This window comes from Cicer arietinum, chromosome 8 (assembly GCF_000331145.2).
Source record: "Cicer arietinum cultivar CDC Frontier isolate Library 1 chromosome 8, Cicar.CDCFrontier_v2.0, whole genome shotgun sequence".
In the NCBI taxonomy this organism is placed as follows: Eukaryota; Viridiplantae; Streptophyta; class Magnoliopsida; order Fabales; family Fabaceae; genus Cicer; species Cicer arietinum.
This window is the reverse complement of record NC_021167.2, coordinates 23,987,314-24,012,948: the sequence shown is the minus strand read 5'-3', so window position 1 is coordinate 24,012,948 and position 25,635 is coordinate 23,987,314. Positions and strand designations below refer to the sequence as shown.

The following is a 25,635-nucleotide window of genomic DNA, read 5'->3' as shown; positions in this document are numbered from 1 at the left end:
TCTATATATATATATATATATATATATATATATATATATATATATATATATATATATATATATATAATTTAAAATTACAATAATATTATTATTGCGACGGGAGTGCATATCAACACCCTCAAACTTATTTCCGCCCCCTGAATTTTAATTTCGGAGAAACCCGCACCCCCACTCAATCAAAATGGGTCTTCTCTGCCCAAATAAAAATAAATTTGGATGGATACCTGCAAATTCGGGTGGGTACTTGCAGGTGCGAGTTATGTTGTCATCTATAACTTCAATCTTTTAAATTATATATTTCGGTCCTTTCTAATATTGTCTAATATTGTAACTTATTGGATCCAAGTGTTTATTTTTTGAAACTTAAGAGGTTAAAATCTTTAATGTTTATAACATATGAAATTAAAATGTAAGGAAAACTACTTGAGGGTCTATATTGTTTAACATTTGTAATTTTCTGAGACTAAAATAAAAACAAAATTTAAGAGAGCAAAAGTATAATTTAGCTTAATTTTTATGTTGTGAAGGAGCGTGCTAATGAAAATTAATGAGGATGCAGCATTCAATAAAAAAAATTCTACTACACCACCCTATATATATTATTATTTTAAAATTTATAGTCTGTCATGAAAAACTGAATCTTTTATTAATATTGTTATAAAATTATTTTATATTGATTTTATATCACCATTAAATCTTTTACATAATTTATAATATTTTCATATAAGTTTACATCATAATTGTATTCAAAATATTTATATATTTAAAATACAGTTTTTTTATAAAATTTACTTTTTATAATTTATATATTTATTTATATATATAATCAATTTTAAAAATATATGTTTTATATGTTCAAAAGAATACAAAAATGTGTTTTGTAAGGTCAAAAGAAAAGAATAGTTAAAAGTGTATGTATATCGATGTTGATATTATATATGTGACAGAAATTAACAAAATTTGACAACGCTTATCAATGACTACAATATGCCATATTATCAATTGGGGTTGACATTGAACATTGATTTTAAATTAATATTTAATATATATCAATTCATAACCTAATGAAAAATGAAATGGAAACATTGTGTACCTTGTATTTATGTGAAAGCTGCTACTAACTTTGTAGTATGAAGCTTGATATCGCGGTAGAAAAGCAAAGAGAAATAAAGTTCTAGAAAAAGAGAATGAGAAGGAGGGTAGTGAGGATCTGAAGGGAACAGGCATCTCGACAAGTCCTTTTTATAACGTAAATTTGAAATTTTGTTGTTACCAAACTATACTATACTATATTTTTAGATGGTATTTAATAAACTAGTCTACGTTTTTTTTGGGTACAACTAGTCTACGTTTTTATTCATATTTATTATGCCCTTTGGGTAGGTGGAGGCTCGCATCCTCGACTTTTCGCTGGTTATTAGTTTAAATATTTATGAGTAAAAAATAAAACATTGTCCTTAACTCTTAAAGTATCTCTAATGGTTCTTAAATACATACATTTTTTGCGAGTTTATGAAGTTGTGTCAACATATCAGATATGTCAAGCATCTCAAGTCTACTCTGCTATATTATTATATTATTTTAATGTAACTCATTCATTTTTTACTACATATATTCATTAAATAGGTTTTATAACTTTAATTTATACAATAATATTTTAATTATATTTAATTTTATTATAATTTAAAATATTAATTTAAATATTTCAATTAATATTTTTATACATTATTTTAATTTTAATTTTAATTTAAAATAAAATTGAACTTAAGTTTTTATAACAATAATAAAAAATTTAAAAAAGATAACAGTCATAAAATTATTATTATTAATAAATTAAAAAGAAATTAACGGTCATAAATTAAAAAAAGAAAGTAACGGTCATAAATTAAAAAAAGAAAGGAACGGTCATAAATTTATTATTAATAATAAATTAATGAAAAAGGTAATGATTATAAATTTATTATCATTAAATTTATTATCATTAAATTTATTATCATTAATTTATAACTGTTACATTTTTTATTAATTTAGTAATAATAATAATTTTATGACCGTTAACTTTTATTTATTTATTATTGTTATAAAAATTTAAGTTCTATTTTATTTTAAATTTAAATAATATCTAATAATTTTAATTGAAATATTTAAATTAATATTTTAAGCTTTAATAAAATAAAATATAAATAAAATATTAACGTATAAATTAAAGTTGTGAGACTTATTTAATGAACCTAGAGTTCACTAGTAAAAAATGAATAAGTTGCATTAAGATCATATTGCAGAGTGGACTTTATTTAATAAATTCATCTTGAATTTATCGTTAGAGATATTTTTAGTTGAGTTTAATCTCTGTAGAGTTGTAGGTTTTCAATTCTTTATGTTAATTTTTTTTTTAAAATTAAAAATAAAATAAAGCATTATATATTTTTTAAAATCTAGTAAGTATTTTTTCCTTCTTCTTCGTTAAGAAACTTCTATTCTTTATTTATACTTATCCCTGGAACTCTATAATATTTTTATGTATGATTAAAAAATGTATGATTAAGAAATGTATTCAAAAATTTGTAAATAGTTTTATATTTAGGAACAAATAAATATACTAAGAGAGTTTTATAATTGAAAAATGTTAAGAACACTTTATTTCCAACATTCATTTTTTTATTGAATAAAATTCATATGAACTCACCAATACAAAATATTTCTACCAAATACAAAATCTCATAGTAACACTTCTCTTTATAAATTAGGTGGGAGGAGTTAAGATGGACAAAATCTATCAAACTACTTCCAGTTTAATATTTATTTAAAGAAAATGATAGAATTTAAGGCTACGGCCGTAGGCTTCGTCATTTGTTTATTAACACTTTTTGGTATATTTTTTTAAAGTAATATAAGTTTTTGAAAAATGTTCCTTTCAGTTCTATTTATAAGTATAAATTAAAACGGGAGCAGTATTTACAGTAAGATTCACGTCCTACCAAAAATTATATTCCATGTTAAGAATGTTTGTATCAAAATTCATTCAAATAAATGTTACAATATGCCACCATGTGTCCTTGAGGTACAAGGGACATTTATTAAGAGTATAAAGATAAAAGAAAAAGTTTATTTTTGAATAAGGTGATGATTTTAAAAAAGCTAGAGTGCTGTTATGTGCCACTAATTGTGTTAATTGTTTGATTTTTTCTATTTTTGTTTTTGTTTTATTTTAGTAAGTACATAATTTCCTATTATGTATCATTGATTGTGTAATCTCCTTCAAATTTGTTATTGAATTTCTATGATTGGAAATAGTTTTAATTTGATTCTATGCAATAATTGTTTTAAAGTGTTATTATGTGTCACTAGTTATGTTATTGAATTTTAGTAAGTACATAATTTCCTACTATGTACCATTAATTGTGTAATCTCTTTGAAATTTGTTATTGAATACATGCCTTAAATCCCTATGATTTAAAATAGTTTTAATTTGATCATATGAAATAATTGTTTTAAGTTTAATGATGTTATGAATTTAATATGATTATGTTACGAATTTACTACTCAAGAATTGATTTTTGTATCATGAATTTAATACTTGTGATTTGTTGATATTAGGAATTTATTACTCGTGATTTGAATTTTTTTTTAATAATTCTTTATATGTTATAAATTTAATACTTGTGATTTAATGATATTATGAATTTAATATTATGAAAATATAAATTTACTACTCAAGATTTGAATCTTTGTATGTTATAGATTTAATACTCGTGATTTATTGACAATAATAATTTATTACCCGTGATTTGAATTTTTCTTTTATAATTATTCATATGATATGAATTTAATACTTTTGATTTAATAACACTATTAATCTAATATTATGACGTTATGAAATTTCTATTTTATTATTTAAATACGATAGAGGGTACAATCATCAGAATATTATTTATTATTTATATAATTATAATATGGTCTCTCAGGTAGCTGTAAAAGGAAATATTAAGTATTCCCTAACTCAAATTTAAATGGTATAGCCTAACTTTGAATTTTGTTTCAAATTCATGGTATTAAGTATTACATAATTTTAATTTTTATTCCATTTATATTATATCTAACTAAATACTGTTAATTTTTTATTAAAAATAATATATTTTGAAAAAAACAATCTCCTTTAATTAGATTGTTTTTTCCAAAATATATTATTTTTAATAAAAAATTAACAGTATTTAAATATCAAAAACTGTTCATTGACTCCAAAATTAGATTTTTATATATTAATCAATGCATTTATTAATATATATATATTAATAAATTTTTTTGTCATTTTCTTTAACCATTGAAAAACATCGATAATTTTTTTATATGCTATCGGTACCAATTTTGCTTTAAATGAATTTTGGTAAGTTTTTTTTTTTTATTGAAATTAATTAAATTTGATTTGTTGTTTTACCGTGGTAATTGACATGAAATTAAAGTAATTTATTTTGCAATTTTTTATATTTGTTGTATAATTGTTTGACAATTAATATTTTGTAATTAGTTTTCAAATTAAAATGATCGAGGGAGAGAACAAAAAAATATTTATATTTGATTTTCATTTTTTAATATTGGTAAATATATATAGCATATAAATATTTAGAAATGATGGACAAAATATGTTTGTTGAATTTTGGTCAACTTTATTTTACTGAAATTATTTAAATTAAATTTATTGTTTTATAGTGTTAATTGGTATGAAATTAAAGTAATTCATTTGCAATTATTTATATTTAATATATATTTATAATTGTTTGAGGATTAATATTTTGTAATTGTTATAAATTTTGGATTTCGATTTTGAAACCAAAATGTTAATCATTATGATTACTCTATTAATGTTAATAACAATTTGAATGTTTGTAAATTAAAATTTTAATATATCCGATTTAAAATAAAAAATTTCACAATTACCATAAAGATGTATGATTAAAATGATCGAATGAGACAACGGAAAAGTAATAAAGTAAAATACAAAATGAATGTATTTTCAAGTATTTTACTTTAATCATTTTTAGTTTCAACAATAAAGTAATATATTTTGTAACTTAATTGTATATCTTAATTTCAATTATCAAATATATTACTTCAATATTTAACATATCCAACGATCTCAATATTAATACGGTACTTTATTTATTCAAGTCATTCGTCTAAATTAGTATTTCTCTTCTATTAATTATATTGATAAAATTGTATATTTATTATTGATATAAATACTTAATTAAGACATAAAACTTCATTTTTTTTTTCTTCTAAATCCACATAAATTTAATAAATAAAAATATACCCGCGCAATACGCGGGTTAGCATCTAGTGTATACTTAATATACTATTAATTGATCTTTAATTGACAACTAATTTAAGATAAACACATATAAATTGGCACAATGAGTGAAAACTATCCTTAAGTACCTCTTGCATGATAACTTAATAATAAATCATGAGGTTGTGAACTGTTTAATTTTTGTTGTTGAAAAATGAAAACAATGGCCTAAATAATAGCAGCCATGTAAGAGTAAGATCCAACTCAGTGTGTTACAATTAACAATAGTTTCTTCATGAATAAAAATTGACCCTTGTATGTGTAACATCATCAACCCTGACTTGGTTGTTTGTTTTCACAATTTGTCTGCCTTTATCCTGTATTCCTTACTACACGTTGCTCTAATAATTCTTGAAATAGAAATTATCCACTACAGTCACAAATCAGTGTTTTCAAATTTTGTGGTTCTGAGTGCACAAGATGTGGACCCAAAAATTTATCTTACAGATCTGAGTCAGTGAAAGCATAGCCTCAAAAATTAAGCCAATTTTATGAATTAATAATAAAATGTTAATTTATATCTACGGGAATCCCACAGGTACACATGTAACACCAACATTGGTTGCAAATCATATGAAGAATCTAACCCATATGTGGATTAGAAAGGTGACAAGTGTAGCAACAAAAATCTCAAACCTCCAATCAGATTTTACCTTTAGATAACATAAGATAAGAGCACAAGAACTTAATCTACAATATAAATACACATCCATGTTAACATGGAAACTCACCATTCATAGTTTACAAAAGCATAACAATAAGAAAGTATTTTCTTTATTATTGCAAATATGGCCGCTTCATCCATGGCTCTCTCTTCACCAACCTTAGCTGGCAAGCCAGTGAAGCTGAGCCCATCAAGCCAAGAATTGGGAGCCTCAAAGTTCACACTACGCCAGAAATGACATTTAACAGCGCCCATTTTACAACGCTTTCTAAACACAAGCGCTGTTGTAATTATATTTTAAAAATAACGGAACCTATTACAGCGCTTTTTATGTAAAGCGCTGTAAAACAAGCGCTGTAGTAGGTCATATAACGTTTGCGCATCACGTTATAAGGATTTTACAGCGCTTGTCAAAAAAGCGCTGTAAACGGAAGCGCTTTCGTAAATGTGTTACAGCGCTTTTTTCAAAAGCGCTGTAAAACACATGCGCTTTCATTGAATTTAACTACCTATTACAGCGCTTTTTTCACAAGCGCTGTAAAACACATGCGCTTTCATTGAATTTAACTACCTATTACAGCGCGTTTTTCACAAGCGCTGTAAAACACATCCGCTTTCATTGAATTTAACTACTTATTACAGCGCTTTTTTCACAAGCGCTGTAAAACACATCCGCTTTCATTGAATTTAACTACTTATTACAGCGCTTTTTTCACAAGCGCTGTAAAACACATCCGCTTTCATTGAATTTAACTACTTATTACAGCGCTTTTTTCACAAGCGCTGTAAAACACATGCGCTTTCATTGAATTTAACTACCTATTACAGCGCTTTTTTCACAAGCGCTGTAAAACACATCCGCTTTCATTGAATTTAACTACTTATTACAGCGCTTTTTTCACAAGCGCTGTAAAACACATCCGCTTTCATTGAATTTAACTACTTATTACAGCGCTTTTTTCACAAGCGCTGTAAAATACATCTTTCAAATAATTATATACGTTGGAAACCCTCATATCCTCTACATCTTTCAAATAATTATATACGTTGGAAACCCTCATATCCTCTACATCTTTCAAATAATTATATACGTTGGGAACCCTAATATCCTCTACGTACTGTGCGGCCATCTACGTTGTCTAAGGTATTTTTTACACATGATCTGTTATGTTTTGAAATTGTCAAAAATTGTCAAAAACTCATACCACATGATCTGTTCTGTTTTGAAATTGTCAAAAATTGTCAAAAACTCATACCACATGATCTGTTCTGTTTTGAAATTGTCAAAAATTGTCAAAAACTCATACCACATGATCTGTTCTGTTTTGAAATTGTTAGTTGATATTGGTTTCTTTTTGAAACTTGTTGATATGTTTTGAAAGCTTATTATTTTTGTTACTGCATTTATATAGGTGGTATAATATGGATAGGAAATGGATTTCAGCCAATCGATTGTCAAAAGAGTATGAAATTGGAGTGAAGGAGTTTGTTGAGTTTGCAGTGAAGAATGCAAAAGATCCAAATAGAGTAGTTTGTCCTTGTTTAAAATGTTGTTTTGGAAAACGTGTTAGAGAAGATGAATTAGAAGGACATCTAGTATGTAATGGAATTGATCAAAGCTACACATGTTGGATAAGACATGGTGAGAAAAAAAAAGGAAACATTAATTTTGAGAATAGTTCTACATATGCTTCAACTGATTTCGATACAGATACATATGAGCCGGACCGAGTTGATGAGATTGCAAAAGCAGTTGAAGAAGATCTTCGAGATTGTCCTAAAATGTTTGAAAGTTTGTTGAGTGATGCAGAGAAAGAATTATATAATGGTTGTACTAAATTCACAAGACTGTCAGCGATATTAAAGTTGTACAACTTAAAAGCGAGTAATGGATGGTCTGATAAAAGCTTTACGGAATTATTAACACTCATAAAAGATATGTTGCCAGATGATAATGAACTTCCCAGTCGAACCTACGAGGCTAAACGGATTTTGTGTTCTATTGGAATGAGTTACGAAAGGATTCATGCGTGTCCTAACGATTGCATTTTATTTCGAAACGAATATGAACTACTTAAGGCGTGTCCGAAATGCAATGTCTCTCGATATAAGAAGAAAGAATCTACTCCAGCAAAAGTCGTGTGGTATTTTCCTATAATACCAAGATTTAGGCGCATGTATCGCAGTGAAGAAGATTCAAAACACTTGACATGGCATGCAGATGAAAGAATTAGAGATGGAATGTTTCGACACCCTGCAGATTCCCCACAATGGGCAAAAATTGATCACGAGTATCCTGAATTCGGGATAGAGTCAAGAAATCTAAGACTTGCACTTTCTACTGATGGAATGAATCCACATGGTCTTCAAAGCATCTCACATAGCACGTGGCCTGTGATTTTGGTAATATATAACCTACCTCCATGGTTATGTATGAAGCGTAAGTTTATGATGTTGTCTCTGTTAATTTCTGGACCCAAACAACCGGGGAATGATATCGACGTATACTTGACTCCTCTAATCGAAAATTTAAAAAGTATGTGGGAGACAGGTGTGGAAGTTTATGATGGGTATAAGAAAGAATGTTTCAATTTAAGGGTTATGTTGTTCGGCATAATTAATGATTTTCCAGCATATGGTAATTTATCAGGATATAGCATTAAAGGTCAGTGTGCATGTCCTATATGTGAAGAGAGTACAAATTGGATGCGGTTGAAACATTGTAAGAAGAATGTGTTTCTTGGACATCGTAGATTTTTACCTTATAGTCATCAGTATCGTGGGTGGAGAAATGCATTCAATGGAAAATCAGAGGAAGGTAAAGCTCCTTTAGCACCGACTGGATATCAAATACTTGAAAAAGTACAAGGTTTGACCAATAAATTTGGCAAACCTTTTGCGGGAGAGCTGGTGAAAACTGGGTGGAAGAAAAAGTCAATTTTCTTTGAATTGCCATATTGGAAGTCATTGTATGTAAGACATTTCCTCGATGTGATGCATATTGAAAAAAATGTATTTGAAAGTGTTATTGGTACGTTACTCAATGTTCCAGGAAAGTCTAAAGATGGCGTCAATGCAAGATTGGACTTGGTCGATATGGGAATAAGAAATGAACTGGCTCCAGTAAAGAAAGGAAATCGCACATATCTACCTCCAGCCGCTCATACTCTATCTAGAAAGGAAAAAATTGTTTTATGTAAATTTCTACACGAAGTTAAAGTTCCAGAAGGATACTCTTCGAACATTAAAAATTTGGTTTGTATGAAAGACCTCAAGTTAAAAGGTTTGAAGACCCATGATTGTCATATTATAATGGAGCATTTGCTACCAATAGGTATACGTTCCATTTTACCTGAAAAAGTTCGACTAGCCTTAACTAGATTATGTTTCTTCTTCAGGGAAATTTGTAGTAAAGTGATCGACCCTCAGAAATTACCGACATTGCAGAGGGAAATTGTTGTTACTTTGTGTGAGCTTGAAATGTATTTCCCACCATCGTTTTTTGATATAATGGTTCACCTTACTGTTCATCTGGTTAAGGAGACACAACTTTGTGGGCCAGCTTATATGAGATGGATGTATCCGATAGAACGATATATGAAAATATTAAAAGGGTACGTAAAAAGTAGAAGTCGACCAGAAGGTTGTATTGCTGAACGATACATTGTTGAAGAGGCTGCTGAATTTTGTACTGAATATCTGTCCAATGTTGAATCCATAGGGCTTCCCATGTCTCGTCATTCGGGAAGACTATCAGGAGAAGGGATAACTGGAAGGAGACTACTGACTATATCAAGGACAGAATGGGAGCAGGCACAATTGTATGTTCTGCACAATGATGATGAGGTTCAACCGTATGTTACAATACACATTGATCAGTTATCTCGTTTGAACATGAATAGGAATCAAAATTGGATAACTCGAGAGCACAATCGAAGTTTTGTAACATGGTTAAAAAATCACATAATGTCAAAATTTGATATAGACCCCGGATCAATTTCAAATAGATTGAGGTGGCTAGCAAATGGTCCGAGCTTACATGTCTTTTCTTACACTGGTTATGTTATTAACGGCTACACATTTTATACCAAAGAACAAGATGATCAGACCACTATGCAAAATAGTGGAGTCACTCTCGTAGCTGAAGCGATGCATGTCTCAAGTGCAAAAGACAAAAACCCAATATATGCAAATCTATCATATTTTGGGGTTATCGAGCGCATATGGGAGTTAGACTACACAATGTTTCGTGTTCCCATATTTGGTTGCAAGTGGGTCGATAATAATAATGGCGTTCGGATTGATGAGTCAGGATTCTTGCTTGTCGATTTTAATAGGGTGGGATACAAAGACGAGCCTTTTATTTTAGCGTCGCAAGCTCAACAAGTGTTTTATGTCACTGATCCTTCTAATGATAAATGGTCTGTTGTCCTATCGACCAATAAAATAAGTGATGATAACAATAATGATGAAGATGTTGGTAATGATCTTTTATTTGCAACATCACAACAACCACATGAAATTGATTCAACTGATGATGGTTTATATCTTAGAGATGATCATGATGAGGGAATTTGGATTAATCCATCGTTTCGTATTGTAAATGGACAAACAAATGTGAATGTCACCAGGAAAAGAAGAAGGGCATCTTAATGTATATATATGTTTAATTGTTTTATATAAGCTATGCATGTAATCTGAACTGTGTTATTGTAAATATGCATGTAATCTGAATTGAGTGTTTTATACTAAGTTCTGATTAATTTATTTTCTGATTAATTTATTTTCTGCTTATATTTAGCTTGATTTGAGTGTTTTATACCAAGTTCATGTAACAATGAGTGTTTTATATTTAGCTTGATTTACATGAACTGAACTGAATATAAATTAGTAATTTACATGAACTGAACTGAACTGAATAGAGAGATTCTCTTTTGCTCAGTGCATATATATATATAGATTCTTCAGAATACTCATTTCTAATAATTCATCATCTCCTAAAGTATTGTGATAAAGACAATGATAACAATATTTTTAATCCAATAAACAATGATAAAAATGTTTTTAATGTCATCCCAACCCAAATAAACCAAACACAAAAATAAAATAAAGAGACATTTTACAGCGCTTATCTTAAAAAGCGCTGTAAAAGATCCTTTTAAAAATAAAATAATGAGTGTTTTATACCTTTTACAGCGCTTTTCACACAAAGCGCTGTAAACGACTCTTTTGAAAGTGAGTAAAAAAGACATTTTACAGCGCTTATTTGACAAAGCGCTGTAAAAAAGCTTTAAAAATAATATTCATCAGACACCTAATTTCTTCAAACACCTTGTACGCATCATGGGAATCCAAAAAACATCAGACACAAACCCATTTCTTCAAACACCTTGTACGCATCATGGGAATCCAAAAAACATCAGACACAAACCCATTTCTTCAAACACCTTGTACGCATCATGGGAATCCCCAAAAACACCAGACACAAACCCATTTTTCGCAACATGGCAATGATCCTGAATACCAATTAAGTTTCGATTTAAGAAGGAAAGAGAATGTAAAGAGATAAAAAGGGTGTTGAGGTGGAGATTGAATTGTGAAAGAGTAAGCTTTGATGTTTGTGAAGAAGATGCATAAAAGGAGAAGAGTTTGGTGAAGAGGAAGGGATTTTTGTGGTGACCAGTTACTACTATGTGGGTTTTGCATGCATGTTGAGCTTGTTTAAAAAATAACATAACATAACAAAACACAAAAACAATAAGGCCTTTTACAGCGCTTATTTGGAAAAAGCGCTGTAAAAGAGCCTTTTAAAATTAACATAAAGAGACATTTTAGAGCGCTTATGTGGAAAAGCGCTGTAAAAGGCTTTAAAAAACATTCATATAACATAATAACACACGGAGGTCTTTTACAGCGCTTATTTGGGAAAAGCGCTGTAAAAGAGCCTCTTAAAATTAACATAAAGAGACATTTTAGAGCGCTTATGTGTAAAAGCGCTGTAAAAGGCATTCAAATAACATAATAACACACGGAGGTCTTTTACAGCGCTTATTTGAAAAAAGCGCTGTAAAAGAGCCTTTTAAAAATTTAACTAAAGAAGCCTTTTAGAGCGCTTATGTGTGAAAGCGCTGTAAAAGGCATTCATATAACATAATAACACACGGAGGTCTTTTACAGCGCTTATTTGAAAAAAGCGCTGTAAAAGAGCCTTTTAAAAATTTAACTAAAGAAGCCTTTTAGAGCGCTTATGTGTGAAAGCGCTGTAAAAGGCATTCATATAACATAATAACACACGGAGGTCTTTTACAGCGCTTATTTGAAAAAAGCGCTGTAAAAGGCATTCAAATAACATAATAACACACGGAGGTCTTTTACAGCGCTTATTTGAAAAAAGCGCTGTAAAAGGCATTCAAATAACATAATAACACACGGAGGTCTTTTACAGCGCTTATTTGAAAAAAGCGCTGTAAAAGAGCCTTTTAAAAATTTAACTAAAGAAGCCTTTTAGAGCGCTTTACAAAATAAGCGCTGTAAAAGGCTTATAAAAAGCGCTGTAAAAGTGTTACGTATATATAACAGTTACCTCTTCAGTTTCCTCTTCATTACGTAACCTTCATCTCAACCTTCATTTCTTCTCTTCTTTTGCAAACCCTATCATCCCGTCCTTTACGAACCTTATTTCCACGATCATCTCCTTCATTTCGAACCTTATTTCCATCCAAGATCATCTCTCCCATTTCACACAATATATTTTCATTGAAATACGTAACCCTCATTACGTATTTCTTCAAACCGTATTTCTGTGAACCATATTTCTGTGAACTTTCTGCAAACCCTCTTTTCTTTGCATTTCGTCTTTCTTCGAACCATCATTATTCAGGTATTGATGTTATTAAATTTTTGTAATCATTAGAATGCATGTTGAGCTTTTTTAAGATATACTGATACATGTTGAGTTTGTTTATAATAATGCATGATCCATGTTGAGCTTGTTGATGTTATACTAAAGTGCATGTTGAACTTGTTGTAGTTAAATGGATACAAACAAAGATTTAGAAGTTCAAAATGAAGAAGTTGGCACCTCTAAGACTTACGAAAAAGAAGTCAAACGTGGTGCAACTATCATGCAAAGGGTGATTAAAGCACGGAGCAGTGGCATTAAATTTGAGGTATACTATATATACTCTGTTTGCTGTGTGTTTTTTTATCTTTTTTTAGGGTTTAGGGCATGTACTTACTATATGAGTTTATTAGGTTGGCTGGAACGAGAGTGGTCAGCCAGTTGACCCCAACAGCTCCATGTTTGTAAGCTACATTGGGGCTGTTGTTCGTCAAAATGTCCCAATAACAATAGACAACTGGAGAGATAAGGCGTTGAAGGATGCCAAAGATATCATCTGGAATGACATTCAAGTAAATATTTTGATCTACTCTTTTGTCATTTATAATTTTTTTTCTGTAAAATACATTACTTATAATTGTTTTCATTGCAGACCACTTTTGTTCTTGATGAGGAACGAAAGTCATATGTTTTGAGAGTTGCTGGGAAAATCCATCGTGGATTTAGATCCCATCTCTCAAATTTCTATCTAAAAGATAGAGAAGGAAACACAAATGCTGAACCTCCAAAGATATATCAACATTATATATCAAAGGATGAATGGAGTGCATTTGTTTCCAAACGTTCTGACCCGGCGTTTGTCGTAAGTGATTAATTTATTAGCATTTGTGTTTTATTATTCATATTCGTAGCGTATTTTAAATTTTTACACAATTGCTATTTTTTTTTTATATAGAATATTAGTAAGGCAAATCGCGAACGGGCAAGCAACCCAAAACACCCATACAAGAAATCACGTATGGGATATGCACGCCTTGAACAAAAAATTGTAAGTAATTAAACATCACTTGTAATTTGTATTATAAACTATAGTGTGTAACTAATTTGTATTATTTTGTTTATGATTTTAACGAATAGAGAAAAGACACCCAAGCCGATCAACCCTTGGGTCGTCATATCTTATGGAAGGAAGCGCGTGTTAACAAAGAAGGAGTGGTTGATAATGAAAATGTCAAGAAAGTTGTAGAACTTTGTGTAAGTATATTATCACTTTAATATTTTTTAATATTGTATTTTAAAAATGCTATTGAACTTATCTTTTTAATGTTACATGTATTTTAGGAAACTATTGAACAAAGTTCTGAAACTCAAGAGGGCAACAAGGATACGTGCAGGGACATTCTTGGGAAAGTGTTTAATGTCCCTGAGTATTCCGGTCGAGTGAGGGGGAAAGGATTTGGCGTAACTCCCAAAAGCTTTTTTCCTCAAGAGAAGCGCCAAAAACCTTCCAACGAGGAAGTATTAGAGAAGCTCAGAATCTTATCGGAGCAAGTGGCACTCTTGGTGAATACGAATAAAGACAAGCAACTTCCGGTTCAGCTCCAACCTGAAATACAAATGGAGAGTGAAACCGGGAGTTGCAACGTCGGTTTGAAGAGTATTCCCGAGGTAATTAATTACTTACTACTTACTTGCTTATGTAATTACTTATGTATTAAACAAACTTATATATTAACTGTACTTATGTTTTAACTATTGATGTAGGGTGTCACTACATGTGTCCTATACTTGTCCTCGCCGACTCAACGGAAGGTGGGAAAAGGAATATTGCACAATACTTCGGGAGAAGTATTGCACAATATTCCGATCCCCGCGGGCCATGTCAAAGTATCGCCTACGGTTGCTTTCGAACCAACTGCACCGTTGCCCATACCGGACAACGATGGAGATATGAAGTTCTTAAGCGACGCTATTGGCAGTTACGTGGCATGGCCCACACACCTTGTTGCCCTCGAAAAAAAGATTCCCAAGGACAAATCAGTTACATCTCCCGAAAAGGTTTGTCACATTTATTGCCTAAGGTTTTTTATTTTTTCAGATTCAATAAACTAACATTTTACCTCATTTTTGTAGGTCCAAATAAATAAACCACCCCTACAGCCAAAAAAAGGCAGCAGACCTCAAAAATTGGAGGTTAATAGGGCTGCCAAACTACAAAGGCTGGAGGGTAATAAAGCTGCAAAACTTGCAGCAACAAAAAATCTGGATCGGGGAAAATCGGTCGCTGCTGCTGCTGCTCCTAATAAAAGTCAGCCACGCCTTGGTAAATACGGGGCGTGTCTTGACATCCAAATAAAAAGGAACATGGGCAGCAGCAACATCTGTTAGTTATTATATAATGGATCTGAATGTAGGTAATTAGGTTGTAAATTAGGTTGTATATATGTATCTGAATGTAGTTACTTAGGTTGTAAATTACAGAGTTACATATATGTTAAAAAAGTTACAGAGTTCTGATTTATGTTCTACTGATTGTGTGAACTGATTGTCTATAATATGTTCTGTTCTACTGATTGTGAAGTGATTTTGGATCAAAAATAATTTTGGGTACAAAGATAAAAGACAGCGCTTTTTAAAAAAAGTGCCATAAAAAGCTAAAAAGCATTTTTCATTTCAAATAATTAATTTACAGCGTTTAAAAAAAAAAAAATAACACATTTTACAGCGCTTTTTTTAAAAAGCGCTGTAAAATGTTGTTCTAAAGCGCTTTAATGGTGCACCTTCTACAGCGCTTCCGTGAGAAAGCGCTGTAATATGCACACCCATATATGAAATTATGGGTGAGCATATTACAGCGCTTTCTCGAAAAAGCGCTGTAATATGCACACCCATATATGAAATTATGGGTGGGCATATTACAGCGCTTTTTCGAGAAAGTGCTGTAATATGTACACCCATATATGAAATTATGGGTGGGCATATTACAGCGCCTTTTTGAGAAAACGTTGTAATAGGCACACCCATAACTCATATGATGGGGTGCATATTACAGCGCTTTTGTGAAGAAGCGCTGTAAAATGTGCATAACAAGCGCGCGTTGTATTTACATGTTTTATAGCGCTTTTTTAAAAGCGCTGTTGTATCATTTACAGCGCTCGTTTCCACAGCGCTTATTTTTTTGAAAAAGCGCTTTAAATGGCTTAAAAAAAGCGCTGTAAAAGCCGTTTTTTCGCGTAGTGTCACCATGAGGAAGTCTGCTACGACAAAGAAAGTAGCTTCATCGGGTAGCCCATGGTACGGTCCAGACCGTGTGAAGTACTTAGGGCCATTCTCTGGTGAGCCCCCGTCGTACTTGACTGGTGAGCCCCCGTCGTACACTGCTGGGATTTCTGCTGACCCAGAGACATTTGCGAAAAACCGTGAACTGGAGGTAATCCACAGCAGGTGGGCTATGTTGGGAGCATTGGGATGTGTGTTCCCAGAGCTTTTGTCCCGAAATGGTGTTAAATTCGGTGAAGCTGTATGGTTCATAAAAATTATTGTCCATGATCAAAATAAGTGATATTAAAGATTAAAATATAATTTTGATTTTTTATTTTATTTAATCTGTAACTTTAGTCTTTTATTTTTTTATCGTTTTAATCTTTTTATTTTTAAAATAATTAACATTTTTTAAATTTGATGACGTGATAATTGTTTAATTGATATATACATAATTATGTGAAATTTTATAGAGATGTAGAATTTAAATTTAATAATACGACTTTAATATTTTTTTAAATAAAATTTTTTTTTCTTTAAAATTTATGAAAATTAGAAAATAAAAATTTAACTACTTTCTTGTTTTAAAATTTATGAAAATTAAAGAAAATAATTCAATTGTTTTTAAAATTTCTGAAAATAATTCTAAAGTCACAAAAAATTATTTACTTTTTTTTCTTTTTAAAGAAAAGTAATTTAAAAAAACAAAGTAAATATTTTTGTGTGACGTTTTGATCTTTCTTTTCATAATTTTTTAAAACAAAAAACTAATGTTAAATAAAAAAAAAATTAGAAATTTTTAAATAATCTTTTTTTGAAATATTAAAGTAATATTATTTAATCATAATTTTTTCCATCAATGTATGTACATCACTTAAATTATTGTCTCATTAAATTAAAACTCCAATTAAAAAAGAGATCAAATATTAATATTTTAAAAAATGAGAAAACAAAAATTACTGATAAAAAGTAGGGAGATTAATATCAAGGATTTGGTAATATGAGAAGAACAAATCTGCATTTGAACTTAATTTAAAATATATTTTTTGGGCTATTTAAATAAAAGATTTACAACTCCTCACCTTAGTTAAGTTGTTTTACATAACTTCAATAATGTCATTGTGACAAAACCTATTAAAATATCTTTAATTACCACTATAGTTGAGTAAAAATGAACAAAACTTATTCACATTTCAAAAACATAAATTTGATTCAAGTAATTAACGAGAATAGCTCAGAACGACCGATAGAGACATATAGCCTAACCTAAGTTAGGCTTAGGTTAGCTAAGATTTTTTTTAAACATAATTTTTAAAAAAAAGTTTAATTAGTTAAAAATATTAGGCTACAAAGCATTTAATAAGCCTTTTTGGCTGACCTATTTAAATAAATATAATATTTTTTTTACTATTATAATTATTATATTAAATTTTGATCTTTTTGTTATATATTCAACTTTTAATAATTTGTGCATATTAATCTCATTTAATTTTTGACATATTTAAATATATTATTATAAAATATAATTTATTAAAATAGAACTTAATTTCATTGAAATATTAACTCATTAATCTATTTAAATATATGTTTGATTATTTATTCAAAAATGTTAGAATGAAATAAGTTTTTAAATAGGTTAACATGTCATACTAAACTTCTATCAAGATCAAATCTAAAAGTAAATCTATGATATGTCAAATTTAAGCCTTTAATTTTTTGACAGATCAAACTCATATCTAACAAATGCTAACTCGCCCTAACATATTCCTACCCTTAGACTCAAGCAATCATCTATTTGAAAAATAATTCTATGTGAAGAATTTAACGTTCTACAACCTACCAATTTAAAGATTAATTTCATACCAAACTAATGGTCTACTTTTCTAAAGTAAAAAATAAGTAAATAAAATTAATTAATAGTTAATATTATTATTATTACTAATAATTAATAATGTATGTAAATGTAATATGAGTTATTAATTTTTTTTCAATAAAAAAACTATGAATTTATTTGTTAATGATAAATATTTTTTATTTTATTCTCTAAAATGCATTACTCATTTAAAGATACTTAATCAAAAACCAAAATAGTTTAACAGTTAAAATATATTTAATTGGAGCTGTAAATTCTAAATACAATTGATAAGTGAGCGAAACTATATATAATGAGACGTAATTGAATAATTATTTAATAATAATATCTTACATTTTTTAGAAATAATTTTGTTTTGAAAGCTATTGTAAAAAATATCTTAATTTGTTTCATCGTACATATAAACTATATAAAAAATCCAGATTGATTACCAGCTCCGATGATGAATCTCCAATATTGAATAACGGAAAAAGTGACGTGTCACATCACGCCACGTAACCAATGAAAGTATAAACAAATTTTGTCGTTTTCTCATACAACTGTAAAATTAAGTTTTGACGAAGGAGTGGACCACTAAAAAGTGGGGATTAAAATTGCCATGAAAGCCAATAATGGGTGACACTATATATCATTTCCATTATTGCATTTATTTATGTTTGGTTGATTTTTGGTGGAACTAAAATTGATTATAGGTTTGTGAAAAGGAAAAACACAATTGGTTATAGTTTTAGAGATATACTATTAATTTTGATATATTTAAGTGTTTTCGAACAAAATTAATTTTATTTATAAAATTAAAATATAGAGTTTTTGCTATTAAATTCAACTTATTTTAAATTAAAAAATTTCACTACAAAAATATTGAATTTTATACTGTTTCTTATATTAAAAGTAACTTTATTTAATGCACAACAGATATTAAATTTGATTACCTCTTTCAATGAATTTTTGAACATTGATTCACTAAATTATAAGACAAACCTCTTCTTTTGAACAAAATATTTTTTGTTCATTTATTTAATCTTTAAATGTAGAATTCATTTTGATTTGCTTTAATTGAACATAATTTGAATAAAAAATTACATTTTTTAAAAAATATATCTTACAAAAAATTATTTGTATGAATATATAGTAAATCAAAATAGCTTTTCATTATAATAAGTTTTTGAAAATTCATTATCCAATAAAAGTTGTAGAAAGTAGATGAAATACTTCAAATGGTATTTTAAAATAAATTATTTAAGCCAATTTTTTATTTGAATTTTTTTTAAATTCTTTTTAAAAAAATGTTATAACAAAAAGATAAATACTATAAAAGTTATTTAAGAAAATCTTAAACAAATAGATCTAATATCTTCATTGTTCTCTTCATGATAATTCTTTGACTTAATTAGATGCAAAATAAAATAATTATTTTTATCATCATTGAAACAAAAATTAACAAAAGTAGAATAGTTCAGTAATTAAAACAAAGATATTTGACTTGGTAAATAGAATAATAAGAATTTTCCATAAAAAAATCATAAGATCTTCTCCATCACACATATAATGTTTTTAATACAAACTACAATTTTGCATATCTAATAATCTAGCTAAAGACCACTAAAAAACTAGGGTACTAAAAAAATAAAAAATAACAACAACCAAATTCATCAATTATTCTTTTTCTATTCATATTATCTTAATCGTCCTTTATCCTTTTTTCATTCATAATATCTTAGATCGACACAATGGACACAGGGCCGGCCCAACACGTTATGAGACCTAAAGCGAAATTATTAGATAAGGCCTTTTCAAAATTTAATATATAAATTATTAATATTTTATTTAATAATTATATAAATTTTATTTAACAAAACTAATGACATTTTCAAATCTATTTTCTCTATATTTTTCAAATAATGAAATAAGACATTTCAACGGTTATACGGCAACATCAGGCACTCATGTAAAATTTTCCATATTTTAGTTGAATAAGAAAAGAATGTGTATATATTGTAGCACTCAAGTAACTCATGTTAACAATATGTTCACTATTTATCTCATGATCTCTCCATTTATAACTAGTATTTCTCATATTAATGATGTACTCACCTTTTATCTCATGATTATTCAATTTATAATTAATATTTCTCTCATCTCTACTGTTTTAATTAACCAATTTAGTTGTACTGCGATAAGTATTAAATAATTTGTAATAAAAATAAAATATTTTATTTAATTTATATAAAATTTTATCAAAATTAGTTTTAAAAATATTAAAATGTGAGGCATTTTTCATAGATAAAAAAATATTCTCTATTTTTATTTAAATTAATAAATAGTATTAACTTCAATTTCAATTTAACGTAAATTTAGTTGATCACATGAGTATTTACTAAGATTTGATATTACCATTTAGATTGATTTTGTTATCTTTTAGTCATTTTTTTAATTTAACGCATTATTAATTTAAATATTTTCGATATGTAATTTAAATATCAATTTTAGTGAATGGATATTTTTCTTGTAAAAGAAATTGTTACAATGTTAACAATTTTTTATAGAATATAACTTTTGCCGGTAAGACTAATGAATAATATATAAGTAATTTTATCACACAATAGTTCTTCTAAAGAGATTATTTTAAATGTGTAAAAAAAAACTAGTTGTTTTTAGAAAGAACATATTTTCAAATTTTAACAAATACAAATAATAACTCAATTTAAATAAAATAATTTAAAAGTAAAATTACTTTAAAAAAAATATAATTGACTTCACTTACTTTTTTTTATATATATATTTTTTTAAATCAAAATAAAATATATTCAGAGAATAAACACTGCACAACACAAAAAATATTATAATCTTCCCTATACCTATTACAAATTACATTTCTTAAAAAAGAATTGGAGCAATACAAGAAACAAATATTGATCTCTTTACTACAAAAAAAAAAAAAATTGCAAAAAAGAAGAAAAATAATACTATTATCGGGAAAAGGGTGAGGGGATAAGGCATTGGTATAAGTTAGTTTAACTTACAATATGGATGGAGATAAATATCTTCCTTCTCTGAGGGACCACAACCATTGTTAATTTTACATTTTAGAATTCAACTAACGCGTTTACTTCTACAATTACGTTTTGTGTGAACCATCGTAATATTATTTTTCTCTCCCTCTTTTTCAATTCTTCTACATAATATCGAAATCTTAAATTATTTTTTTTTTATTTTTATTTTTAAGATATGACAAAATTTGAGTGTATAAAATAAATAATATTCATTTTTATATAAAACAAATTATATATATATATATATATATATATATATATATATAATTTGTTTTATATAAAAATGAATATTATTTATTTTATACACTCAAATTTTGTCATATCTTAAAAATAAAAATAAAAAAAAAATAATTTAAGATTTCGATATTATGTAGAAGAATTGAAAAAGAGGGAGAGAAAAATAATATTACGATGGTTCACACAAAACGTAATTGTAGAAGTAAACGCGTTAGTTGAATTCTAAAATGTAAAATTAACAATGGTTGTGGTCCCTCAGAGAAGGAAGATATTTATCTCCATCCATATTGTTATTTCAAAGTGTGCGAGAGTTGTTCAATTCAATTGAGTTAGTCCAACGTTTTTCCTTTTATATTTTGCAGACGATGACACGAAACCGAAAATAAGGTTTTTTCCTTAATGGAGAAAGTTAATGTTAGTATAAAAAATTAAGTTAAAAGACTCTGTTCACTGTGCAAATTTAAATATATTTCATGATGTAAATACTTGAGATGCCTTATACAGTAGAACCGTAGGTTTTCTGATTTATTGCTCATTTAATTGATTTGGAAATGTAGTAGGACTATTTTGATAAACAAAGGTAATGTGTAAGGTCATACCCACGTGTGACTCATTTACATTTTTAGTTTGAAGGTAAATGACAGTTACACAAAAGACCTAAATATAATAATTAATTTTTTTTTATTTAAAAAAGGTAGTGATTAGAGGGCTTGAGAGAAACCATTCCTGTAATTAGAACACAAAAGACAAAATCACACAATTGCAAATTGGAAGACCTAATTGGCACAAAATTCAAAATAATACAGTTTTGGTTTATCTAAATCCGAGTTTTTTTAGCCTACTACCAAATCTTTTAGAGGTAAAAGTCTTATCCAACAAATCATAAAGATGTTGGCTCAAAATTAGGAGGTGGAAGTGGAGCATACATTTTGTGAATGCAATCATTGTGCTCATTTTTATGACTAGTTTGAGATTCTTGCTCTTTTTATATAAAAAAAAGTGTAATTGCGATTATTATTTTAAAAAATGTAAGAGAGTGGTATTAAATTTAACACAGATACTAATTAAAAAACATATTTTAAATATGAAAAATGAATTTTTTATTTTTTACTCTTACTTATACCGCTCACCCCTCGATACACTTAAAAATATTAATTTACACTTTTTATTATATATAAAAAGTTTAATTTTTTTCCCCTTTTTTTCAAATGTTTAGAAAATTTCAATTTTTTTCAAATTTTTTGAAAGTTTAAAAAATAAAGTTTTATTTAACTTGAAAGTTTTAAAATAGTGAATTTTAAAAGTTTCGTGTTGTTTGAATGTTTTGAAAATATTGAATTATTTATTTAGAAAGTTTTAAATTGATCGAAATTTTTAAAAAGTGTGAAATTTTGTATTTTAGAAATTTCATATTTTTCAAAACTATCAAACATTTTTTTAAAAATTAAAAATCATGTTTCAGATGTTTTAAATTAATCAAAAAGTTCGAAAAAAAGAACTTACTTGTTCTTTGGAAGTTTTGAAGATATCGAAAAAATTACTAAAATTTCGAATGTCTAGGTGAAAAGGAAAAATAATTTGAACTTTTTGTATATAATAAAAAAAGATAAACTAGTCTTTTTTTTGTAAGTGTAGTATGGTGAGAGATATAGATAGACGGTAGAAAATTATGATTTTTTTTTTTAAAAACCTAAATTTACATTTTAAAACATTCGAAGAAAATGAAAGTTTCAAAAATTTAAAATTTTATCCAATCTTTGAAATATAAATTTTATTTTAAAATAGTTACATTGTGTTTTTTTTGGAATTTCCTATTTTAAAAATTTCGTATTGTTTGAAATTTTTAAAATTATTTTGAAAAATTAACAATTATGTTTGTAATGTTTCAAATTACTCAAAAAAATTCGAAAGTTTGAATTCATTTAAAAATTTAAAAATTATTTTTAATAAAAGTGTCATAACTATAAAAAATTTCATAAAAATTCAAAATATGATTATAAAAATTTCAGTGCATTAATAAAAAGTTTAAATTTTATTTTCATATTTAACAATTTTTCTTTTTTCAAATAGATTATAAAAAATAATAATAAAGGAATGAATAAGTATAATAATTTTATAAAATTGTTCTTATTAACGTATTTATTTTTAATAATATGATATGATATTGAGAAAAAAAAACTGCGTACTTCACGAAACCCTCGTAGTTCAGTATTATCATTACCATTACCATTATCATGTGTACGTTCTGTTCAATCTTCATCTCAAATCCCATACCTATTTCTGCAATTAATTTCTTGCCATATTTTTTCCATTCAGCTACCGTTTCATGTTAACCCGTCTCATATGAGTTAGATGTGCATGTTTCCTTAACACAATTGTTCAGGGAGATGGTTTTGAGGTAGCACTTGATTGCTGACTTTTGAAAATGAGACCCTTAAAAGATATTATAGAATAGAAGTGGGAAACATATGCATTCCTCTTTTCCCTCCCTTTTCTTCTGGTCGCTTGTTATACTCTTGTACTTATTATTATTTTGGTTTTGAATGAATGATTGATAACCGGAATAGGTAGACTGTCCCCAAAATAGGACTCATCCAATCTATGACAAGCTCACTCAAGTGTCTATTTGCTTTGTTTATTTTAGCTATTGCTGTTAGGTTCATATATGACAAGCTCAGCTGTTTCTTCTTGCCATGGATAATGCATTTGTTCTTTTTGTGTTCTTTGTTGATTGTTTTATTGGTTGTTTGCTGCCTATATTATTATTTTACTGCTGTAATTTTATAACTTAATCAGTGAGCTTAAGAGCATCATATAAAATTATGTCTTTTTCATTTCTGTATTTTGTTTTCAAGAATTCTAGAATTTATTTCTGGTGTAAGGAGCTAGTGTCTCATATGTCTAACATAAGAACTCACTTCCTGTTACTTTCTTTTTCATACGGTGATAAGTAGTATGTGTGTCTTTAAGTGATATTAAAAGTGACCTTTCTTGCATGGTTAATGTGTTACCGTTTTCATTCAGTATAATGTTGTTCTAGCAGTGATTTTTCCTTGTTCTTCTTGCTCTAGATGCTGGCAAGTCTACAACTGGAGGCCAGATACTTTTTCTCAGTGGTCAGGCTGATGACTGGACTATCCAAAAATATGAGATGGAAGTTCTGATGCTGGAGGCTCCACCGTCTTCCGGTAGGTCAAGCAATTCCTACCCCGAATTCATCGACGCATTACCTTACATAGACGATGACTACAGTAACCCCAGGGTCAAGATCGAAGTTGATCGTCTCGTCGAGGAAGAGATGCGCCGCAGCTCCAAAAAACCCGCAGATTTCCTCAAAGATGAGTATGTGTGAAGTTACAGGACTACCCTATGATTGGTAGAGAGTATGAGCTGGTAGGCCTCCGGTTTCACTTGACAGGTCGAGATATGAATTAGAAGTTCCAACAATGAATAAAAGGAACGATGAAACTGCTTGGAAACAAGCTCTTCAAAGAGCTCAACGACTACTTCAATATCAAAGTTTAGCTGACGTGGACCTCTTCTCATTTCTCTCCTCTCAATCATGCTCTCAATGCCTAATCTTCTTCAATCATCCTCTCAATATATAATAATATTATTTTATAAATTTATAAATTATAAAATCATTTTACAATTATTTATAATAAATTTATAATTTATAAATTATTTTACAATTTGATAATAATTTATAATTTATATTATTATCAAATTATTTTATAATAAATTATTTTATAATATTATTAGTCATTTACAATGACTAAAATTCAATGAAAAAAAACCACCCAATCACCCATAAATATCGACATAAATATCCTCCTTTAATGGACAATTATATTATTCTAATTATGGTGAGTAATGATTTTATACGTTAAAAATTCAATTACTCATTAATGTCAATCTATTTATAATTTCTTTCAATTTATGTCAATTCATTTTTTAGTAACATTTTATACAATAAAAATATATATTCTATTTGACAAAAAATACACAAATTTATAAAAATTAATCATAAAATAAGAATATATGAAAAATTATTAAAAAAAATACTTCCAATTATTAAAATACACAAATTTATAAAAATTAATCATAAAATAAGAATATATGAAAAATTATTAAAAAAAATACTTCCAATTATTAAAATACACAAATTTATAAAAATTAATCATAAAATAAGAATATATGAAAAATTATTAAAAAAAATACTTCCAATTATTAAAATACACAAATTTATAAAAATTAATCATAAAATAAGAATATATGAAAAATTATTAAAAAAAATACTTCCAATTATTAAAATACACAAATTTATTTAAAATTATAATATATGAATATATTAAAAAA

The 25,635-nt window shown here is 27.8% G+C and overlaps 2 protein-coding genes across 2 annotated transcripts in view; one reads left to right on the top strand and one right to left on the bottom strand.

The window, feature by feature from the left end:
* The window catches only part of LOC101492275 (uncharacterized), a 4,976-nt gene extending 3,734 nt beyond the window's left edge, over positions 1–1,242 (bottom strand). Inside the window, exon 1 of the mRNA XM_004512611.4 lies at positions 1,094–1,242. Coding sequence (XP_004512668.1) covers positions 1,094–1,227 — 134 coding nt within the window. The 5' untranslated portion in view covers positions 1,228–1,242. The remainder of the gene's footprint in view (positions 1–1,093) is intronic.
* Positions 1,243–6,050: 4,808 nt separating this feature from the next.
* On the top strand, positions 6,051–16,414 carry LOC101504019 (chlorophyll a-b binding protein AB80, chloroplastic-like). Its single transcript, XM_012719217.2, has 2 exons — positions 6,051–6,227; positions 16,090–16,414. Exons 1-2 carry the CDS (start codon positions 6,136–6,138, stop codon positions 16,412–16,414), a joined length of 417 nt encoding a protein of 138 aa, XP_012574671.2. The 5' UTR covers positions 6,051–6,135.
* Positions 16,415–25,635: the final 9,221 nt, after the last annotated feature.